The 9,513-nt window shown below is 43.6% G+C and overlaps 1 protein-coding gene across 4 annotated transcripts in view; it reads left to right on the top strand.

Annotated features, from left to right (window-relative positions):
- Positions 1-5,678: 5,678 nt before the first annotated feature.
- Positions 5,679-9,513, top strand: part of PDE7A (phosphodiesterase 7A) — a 76,162-nt gene continuing 72,327 nt past the window's right edge. For 2 of the 4 annotated variants that reach the window (XM_032126601.1, XM_032126611.1), the window contains exon 1: positions 5,679-5,891. In XM_032126601.1, coding sequence (XP_031982492.1) covers positions 5,754-5,891 — 138 coding nt within the window. In that variant the 5' untranslated portion in view covers positions 5,679-5,753. The remainder of the gene's footprint in view (positions 5,892-9,513) is intronic. The other 2 variants (XM_032126580.1, XM_032126590.1) reach the window with 2 other exon arrangements.

Raw genomic sequence — 9,513 nt, 5'->3', positions numbered from 1 at the left:
CACCGTCAGTTTAGTGAAACCGAAGTTATTACAAAAATTGAAAGTATTCTAAACAGTTTTCAATATAATATTCAAAATACCAGAAGCTGAAGCAAAAGCAAACAAGCAATCTGCCCAGACAAGTCAAACAGACTTTATCTGCCTCTCCAGCAGTGACAAAACCTGCAGCTAATGGGAACATGGCACACATGACTTAGCTTGTCTTTGCTGACACCGTCCTTCTCCATGGCCCACCCTGACACTGCCATAAACACCATCACATATCCCACTTCATCTGATTGACTTCACAGACACAAACTGAAGCACACTTAAACTAGGAGAAAGGTTACACCGTGCTCCTTCCTTTCAGTGAGGAGAAAGGCAACTTCAAAGAACAACTTGAAGGGCCTGCTGTCTTTCCCTTAATTATTGACTATGAAATTAGCCTTAGGCAACTGCTCTCCAGGTTAAGCCTCTAAAGTTAGGAAAGATGAACATGGGCCATAGAAAAGATAAAGCTACTGCAATATGGATCCAAAAAATCATTCCCAGAGGAGTTAGCATGAGTTGACAGGATACTAAATACCGGAGTTGACAGGATACACAAACACCATTCTTCAGACCTCTTCCAGGTCATAGACTAACTCATTCATGGAATTTTTACTGCCAAGCTGTTTTGAGACCATGCTTATTAAAATTGCAGATGACAGAGAGCCAGGAAAGTCTGGGAGTATACTGAAGGACAGGACTAGTATTCAATTTTGACCAACCAAAAAAATGGGTTGAGGAAATCACAATACGTACACTCAGGTGAAGGCAAGTGCAAATTATCGCACTCAGGAAGGATGAACAAACTGAGGGGATGATGCAAAGTCCTGCAGAAAATAGCCAGGGTGCAGGGGATGTCAAACCAAAGAGGAGACAAGAATGTCGTACTGCCACAACAATTCAAACAAGCCCAGCACAGACCCAGGGCAAGGCACAGGGAAGGGACACACCAAATAGGGAGAGAAGTACAGTTCAACTGAGCTGCCAGATGTCTGAAATTCCTATGGAAATATACAGTATTCACTCAGACAATAACTCCGGGTAGAAAAAAAAGGATTATGTGGTTCTGTGCCAAAGAAATGCCGAAAACAATGTCTAAAAATGCTGTTGCTGGGGATGTAACAAATGAAGAGACTTTTTACTTGTCTACAGAAATAACCCTGATTTTTATACCACATAACTTCTTCAGGTAAGAAGAAAAACTAAAGCCTCTTGGGCTTGTTTTGATCATGTACCTGTACAAATAAATATTTCCTCTGTTCTCAGGTGTTTTCAAAGTACAAGCACGTTATGCCTCTGAGGATCTTTATTTTCCATTTTGTACAGAGAACATGGGAAAAGCATCCTCTTCTGTTCAGACTGTTCAGTTCCGCCAGTGTTGGCTGGCTGTGCCCCAGAGAGGCACTCCGTGCCATGTAGTTAATCCAGCAGAAGGTCTTGCTGGAGTACCTGTGTGATTTCATCTTCTTTTCACAGTAACCAGGAAACTAAACTAACTCAGATTTTGTGATCTTCTATCTCTCCACTTTCACAAGTGCTATTCTTTGTGATAAATCCGGCCATCAGTAATGCTCCCTCCTTGCTGGACAGCACCCTGAAAAAAATAATGATGTGTAAAAGACATAAAATGCAAATGTGAAAAGAAACGTTGAAACATTATTAACGCTCCCTAAATTTGAATATTCTAATTAATAGCTGTATCTGCCTTGATAAAGAATTCACAAGACACAGGGCTTACACGGCTGAACTATGGCACCTCATGAAATCCTATGATGCATTTAAGACACGCAGTACCATCGTACTCAAAGAAATCTGTGGTTGAAATTTAATTCAAACAAAATGCTGTGAATAAACACTTTGGTGTTGTTATACCTCTATGACAAAAATCAGTAAAAACCCTCCTTCCTTTTCTACAAGCTCTTAGTGTGTGGCAAGCGAAGACAGCACACAGAATTGGCAGGATATAAGTCACAGAATATGCAGTCTTTTTGCAACAAACATATTTAGGCTGAAAATGTGTGACTTACCCCATAATTTTAAGGCTTTGTCTGTCATCCTGGGGTAAGCCTGGGGGTTGGAACTAGATGATATTTAGGGTCCCTTCCAATCCAAACCATTCTATGATTCTCTAAGAGTCTTCCTTGTAAATTCACTTGAAATCAACATCATGCTAACATTAATAACTTCTGTATTTATTTAAAAAACAGCAATTTGTGTCCTGAAAACAGCACACATATGGAAGCAGTTACTGCCTGGAAAATCTATGCTAACTTCATAACAATGTATTTCAGTTTCCTGAAAGGTGTTTATGTAACATTAATTAGAGATCAAAGATAATCTGAGGGACAACACTGGTTATGTTATTTAGGGCTATACTGTCTCAGACTGAAAATTAAAGTGTCCTTAAAGAACTAATTTCAACTAATCAGACAGAAAATATGCAGAGCTGATAAGAACCTTAGAACACACATATAGTTTGACCACATAGGATTGAAATTTACACTGTTTATATCGTGAAAGTAAGAATATGCTTTTTTTTTCCCCCTAAAAAACGTGGTATATTTTTGATGAACTGAATTTTAGATTGATTAGAATAAAAATCCATCCTACCTGAGAATGGAAAACAAATTCGTTATTAGCAGAAAAGAACCAAAAATAATTTTGAAAAATTATTGGGAGAGGGAAATCCTGACACCAGTGAAGCTGGTGGAGTTCTATCAGTAACTCAAATGCACTGCTGATTTAATGTAAGCAGGCCAAATGTGAGTAAACTGTCAAAGAATGCAGAAGAAAACCTGACATGTCTTAATTACTGGGAAAAAAAGGCTGAGTACGTTATTTTACTTTGAACTACCATGTGCTTATTATATCTCGAATTATTGCATGCATACATTATCAAATCATACTGAGAATGCTTGTGAAATTTTTATTTGAAAAAAAGGGGAAAAAACAGCTGAAAAAAGCTCTTTAGACACAGCAGTCAATCCAGTGTCCTCCTCACGTGTCCATATGTTCTTTTGGCTATCCATAAGACAAGGTGGGATTACAGTTCTGCAAAAGAACAAGGGGCATTTGTTAACTTCACAGCTCAGGGTGAAATGGCCATCAGTCCACATCTATAAAACTTCTTGCTTCTAGAACTAGTTCAAGCAGATGAAAATCCTCCATACAAACCACCTATTCTTTCCAAATGGGTTCCTCCAAAGCTGTGCCATTGCCTATAAATAACCACTATCATGTGAAATCTAAACCTTTCTGCCAGTAAGCAAGCACTTAGAAGAACAATGTATTATGCAAAATTAAATCATATGAATCATTTTGCAAAATCTGATTTTTAAGTGGGTACAGGCACTTCATATATTATTCAAAGAACAGAAACGTTCCCTTACCTATCATGCTATATTTAGGAATTTTTTTATGATGGAGAAATAAAAGAGATGAAAGGATGGGCAAAAAAAAAAAAAAGCAGTTGAAGAGAGACAAAGGGAGGTTTAGTCCTTAAAAAAAAAAAAAAAAAAAAAAGAGAAAAGTTTATTTCTAAGTGTCCCAGCTAATGTGATGTACATAGCTATAGCCCACTAGATCATGTCATGAATTATTCCTTTTCTACCTTAAAGTCCAATTCCTGGAGCTGTGTGGTTTGCAGGAACCTAATTTTTTACCTTAACAAAAATTACATGGTTTTACCTCTTTGTCTTGCAAAAAATCCCACCTCTCCACACTCTAAAAATGAACCACAGTGGTTCAAATGCAAATACAAACTCCCCAGTGTATTGCATTTGATGGATAATGCATTTTGAAACAAAACTATCTTTCTGTGTTTGGTTTTCAAGCATCTCCCCAAGTTGGGTGTTCAAGGCCAGGCTGTACTGGCCAGTGCCCAGCCTCCCACAGGAGCAGCCACAGAAGGCGGATCTGGCGCTGGTGACACCACAGCCCCCTCAGTGCCGCTCCCCCTGTATAAAGGCACAGCCTGTGGGGACGGGTGGGCGGGGGAAGGGGGTATAGGGAACTGAGGAGTGACAGACACAGAACCACAGAATATCCTGAGTTGGAAGGGATCATCATAGTCCAACTCCTGTCCCTGTGCAGAACCATCCCCAAGAGTCACCACGTGGCTGAGAGTGTTGTCAAAACACTCCTTGAACTCTGTCAGGCTGGTGCTGTGACCACTTCCCTGGGGAGCCTGTTCCAGTGCCCCACTGCCCTCTGGGTGAAGAACCTTTTCCCAGTATCTGACCTAAACCTCTCCTGACACAACCTCATGCTGTTCCCTCGGGGATGGCATCTTATGACACAGGGGTACTGAGTCAAACCCCCACTTCCCACCTTTCTGGCCTGGGGGTTCCAGGACCCCTTGGGTCTCACCCAAGCAGTGCTGCGCCTCGGGTACTGTGTCCAGTTTTGGGGCCCTCAATTCAGGAAGGACACTGAAGTGCTGGAGCAACTCCAGAGAAGAGTAATGGAGTGGCTTAAGAGTCTGGAGCACAAATCTGAAAAGCAGCTGAGGGAGCTGGGGGTGTTTAGTCCCCTGGGAGAAAAGGAGGCTCAGGGGTGACATTATGACTCTGTACAGCTCCCTCAATGGAGGTTGTAGCTGGATGGGGCTCCCAGTCAACCAGCGACAGGATGAGAGGACATAGTCTTAAACTGCACCAGAGGAGGTTCAGGTTGGACATTAGAAAGAGTTTCTTCACAGAAAGGGTGACTAGATACTGGAATGGGCTGACCAGGGAGGTGGTGAAGTCACCGTCCTTGGAAGTGTTTAAGGAAAGACTGGACATGGCACTTCGTGCCATGGTCTAGTTGACGTGGTGGTGTTGTGTCACAGATTGGACTCGATGATCTATCAGGCCTTTTCCCGCCGAATCCGTTCCGTGATTTTGTGACTCTGAAGGGAGCGAAGGGAGGGAAGGAGGGCGGTGCCGCCCCCGGCCCCTGCGAAGGCGCGAGGGGGAGGGGACAGGGCGCATGCGCGCGGCGCGCGGCGCCCGCCGAGCCGCCCCTGCCTGGTGCGCGCCGACGGGGGAGAGTGTGGGCAGCGGTGACGTGATGACGCTGCTCTGCGCGTGTCGCCAGCCGCGCGACCCACGCACGGTCCGCCGGGCTCGTGCCTGCTCCTCCAGCCGGGCCGCCGCGCGCGGGCGGGGCGGAGGCGCCATCCCTCCTCCTCCTCCTTCTATCCGTTCTCCTCCTCCTCCTTCTCCTCCTCCCCCTCCTCCCCGGGTCCCCTCTCCGACGGCCCGGCCCCTTCCCCTCGACAGAGCGGCGCCTCCTCCTCCTCCTCCCGCTCCCGGCTGTGCCGGACAATAGGGGCAAGCGCGGCGCGTGTCTCCCTCAGCGCGGCCCCTGGCCCTCCATGCGCGGCGCCGGGCAGCGGGGCTGACAGCGGCTCCCGCCGGCGGTAGCGCGCCTGAGGCAGGGAGCAGCGGCGGCCGCGGGCCGGGACTTGCCGCCCCGGGCGCTGACAGAGCCGTCCCGCTCCGCCGCCTCCCCCTCGCTCCCGCCGGCGGCTCCCGCCGGGCTTTGGCGGCGGCGAAGCACAAAGGCGCGGGGCCCGGCGCGGCCCGGCCCGGCCCCCCGGGGGGCGCGGGGGCGGCGAGGAGGCGCCGGGCCCCCGCGGGGCTTCGCCGCCCGTCCTTTCCCGCTGCGGCGAGCCCTGCGCGGGCAGGTGCGGCGGGCGAGGCCGCTGCCCCGCGGCGGGCCGGCGCGCGGAGGCTTCGTCAATGGAAGTATGTTACCAGCTGCCCGTGCTGCCGCTGGACAGGCCGGTGCCGCAGCACGTCCTCAGCCGCAGAGGGGCCATCAGCTTCAGCTCCAGCTCCGCGCTCTTCGGCTGCCCCAACCCCCGGCAGCTCTCGCAGGTAGGCACTGCCGCCGGGCCCGCCGCCCTTGTCCGCCTGCCCCGAATACCGGCGGCGGTGGCGAGATAATACAGCATTTAATATTTTTATGGCTAGTTATTGCTGGGGTTATCTATTTAGCATCGCTTGCGATGCGAGTGCTGAACTCCTTGGGGTTTATCTCCACAGCCAGTGGGTTGTTTCTCCTGCAGTTTTTAAGCTAAGGCTGTTTTTTAGCTGTTCTTTTTAGCTTGGGCTTTCTTTGAAGGGTGCAAATTTCTTACGGGGTTGCCAAAAGCTGCAGCGACTTTACTGAAATGGTGAACATGCATTGCAGTGTTTTATTTGGGATGCTCTGCTTTTTCTCACTCCAACTATTGAGACTTGGCAATCTGTCTAGAAGGAGACAAAGATCCTTGGCTTTTTCGTTTCCACGGTATTGTTCCCAGCCCATATTACATCAGTCACAATGTGAACTGTACTGTATTTTGTTTCATCTGATCGTGTTGTAAATACTGTGAAAAAGGTCATTATAACTATCAGGACAAAAGGCAGGTTTTTCTTGTGAGCACTGCCCTAAATTTCTGGATGTGCGTTAGTATGGTTTCCCAGCACCCAGTGATAAAATTATATTCTGGCGGAAGTCTCTGGAGAAAATCTGGAATTATGGTGAAAAGCATATGTTTTGGTGGGGAGTCAGCCCGTTTTGGCTTCGAGGGATTTCCTATGTCGAGATTGAAAGATCTGTTTAAGTGCTGTGAAGTATGTTGTCCTTACGGAAGATTATGTCTTTGCATGTGTAATGGTATTTTTTTGTTCTGTACATTTTTGGTGTATCTTACTAAGTTTTTCTACTTTTTTTCTCATGACTTGCTGTGCTACACATACATCTGTGTAGAAAGTACAGAGCTACCAGTAGCTTTTGGCTTTGTCCCCTGTTTGGTAGTAGTGAAGCTCTGTGTGTGTGTGAGCATTAGGCACATGTATGTTTGTACAGGAAAAATCAACAAAATACTGTGTTAATGACCAGGAATTTGAATGCATATGGGAATAATTATTAGCAAGCAAATGAAGATGAACATATGGTGACAATGGTCCCTTCCCTGAGTATAAATGTAATAATTGATAAAATCTTTGGTTTTATGGCAAATTAATTTTCCATGTAGCAACCAAGTTAGGATCTTTTCCATTCTTACTGCTTGTTCTGAGCTGTACTTGGTGATGGTGACTTTTCCATACGTATAAGTCGTCTTGAAAGTCCAACCCGATATAGCACGCTTTGTTCTGTGCAGATAAGAGTCTCCCTTGTTTGAAGCATTCGTGGTTTTCTGAAAAGGAATAGGCAGAATTGTCAAGGTGGTATGTTGTATTCCTTTCTGTATGGTCTCTAGAACAGATGATGGATGAAATGTATACAAGCTTACCAAATTAAATATGCTGTTGACATTTAAAGTATTTTGGGATTTTTTCCTCAACTTTCAAGCTTCTCAATGGATTCCTTATTTTCTGACCAATATGCTGCAGGTATATTAGTGAGTTCCAGGAAGAGGTGCTTGAATAACTTGTAAGAAAAGGAAACTATGTGTGCTTGACCAAGTAGGATTCTGTCTGCATAAACCAAGTAACTAAGTTTACTAATTAATAAAAAGGAATTAGGCTATTTAAGTGAGGAAGCCTTTGCTGTTATTGGACATCTGATTAGAGTACAGCTTTACCTTTTTTTTTTCCTTTTCACTGAAGTCCCCTGCAAACAATAGGATGTGAATAGGTCTACCAGACCTGCAGTCACAAGTTGGTGTAAATAATGGACCAAGAAGCATCACCAGTGAGATCAGTGATCCTGTCTATCTCCTGAATTTAGCTTTACCTTACAAGTCTCTTGTAAGGCTCGGAGTATTCCAGTTTCGTTCCTGTTCAAAGAGAGCTGAACCCTTATCAGTTTGTCATTTTCAGTCTTCTGCTCCAGCTAGCTTTGAGCAATAGGAGTAAAACTGGAGATGTGTACCCAAGGAACTGGTATATACAGCCAGCATTTTACAGCTAATATGCATTTAGCAGATTTTCTTGAAAAATGTAAGGTCTTGAAAATTGCGTTCCTGGTTAGGGATTAAAAGTGACATGATTGAGTCATAAGATGTTTTAGGCTTATCCTTCCAGCAATAAGGTATTTTATATAGGAAACATACGTGAGATAAACGCACACTACATTAGATATGCCATTTAATTGTGACAGTCCTAAGCAGGCAAATATTTATCTCTTAATATATTAAGTAAAATTTCTGTTTGGTTAAAGTTTCACTACATGGGTTCAAAATGGGCTGTGTGTTGCTTTTTTGAAGCTTAAATAGAGTGGTGCTAGAAATGACCTCCAGAATTCTGGTCTAGTCCTCTCAGGCCCAGGAAGGATAAATTGTACTTACAGTGTTATTGGCAGTCTAATCTGTTTGCTTAATCTGTTTTTTAAGATATAGTCTTACGAGATGAGGTGAGTTGACATAACTCATTATTGTTGAAGGTTAAAAGCCTTGACACTGGGCACGTGTTATTACTGCTTCCTCTATGCCATCTCTGATGTTTGTCAGGTGTTTGCTCATTTGGTACACTAAAACAGCAGAAAACTAACACAAGCAGGAAGCTTGGTAGCTTCCTGCCATCACTTTGAATAAAATAGGCTTAGTGAAGTTTGTCAGAACCAATTTAAAGGAAAAGATGATACCACTAGGCTTTTGAAATTCATGAAAGCCTTAAGTAATAGAAATTACACAATCTCACTGGTCAACTGTTCTTAATAGTGCTTAACTGTTCTTGTTATAAGAGAGTTCTATCTTAATACCGAAATTAAGTCTTCCTTGTGGTAATTTGCACCTTTTACTATACCAAATAAATGTAGAGAAAGGCATATTCCTTTTTCCTTGTAGTTTTCTTTTATGTATGAATTATTTCTCTATAATCTTAATTTTTGTTAATTTCAAAGTTTTTACAACCAAAATAATAAAGGTGACATCTGAAGGTTACTTGTAATATTTCTTGTTCAAGTCCAGTCAGGTGAAATGCTGCTATTGTGTGGGTTTATACAAATGTTTGGTTAATAATTGTCTTTAAATATGAAATAATTTTAAGTGCTAGTGTTAAAAGCTGTTTTTAAGGACATTTGAATGTGTAAGTGTTGAAATGACCAGGACATTTCACATTGATGAGATTTGAATTTAGGTTCACTGTGAGATCAGGTGGATGTTAACTAGTACTTTGGGCCATACATTCATGGTGTTCATTCCAAGTGTTACAAAATTATGTTTTCAAATTAAAGCTGAGTTTTCAGAGAACAATTTTTGGTTTACTGCCTCATCTAGTTTTTAACTTGTGTTGTTAATAGTAATAACAAAATTTCTTGAACTGTACTTAGTGTGAAAATTCTTAGTCTGCATTTTTATGAATAAGGGTTTATAATGAAAACCACTTCACAAACGTTGCTGCAAGCTACTTTTAGATTGTCCTGCGTTGCACTCCCCCTCACCCCATGTTGAATTGACATAAACATATCACAAATGAGTAAGAAAACTTTGGCCTAACCTATTTTTGACTCATTTCCATGCCTCTACTTTGTAACTGGTTCTGCAGTCTCTTCAGTTCTTCCAAAAATGGC

This window comes from Corvus moneduloides, chromosome 1, assembly GCF_009650955.1.
Source record: "Corvus moneduloides isolate bCorMon1 chromosome 1, bCorMon1.pri, whole genome shotgun sequence".
Classification (NCBI taxonomy): Eukaryota; Metazoa; Chordata; class Aves; order Passeriformes; family Corvidae; genus Corvus; species Corvus moneduloides.
The sequence above is the reverse complement of the archived record's forward strand: the minus strand, read 5'-3'. Positions and strand labels throughout refer to the sequence as shown.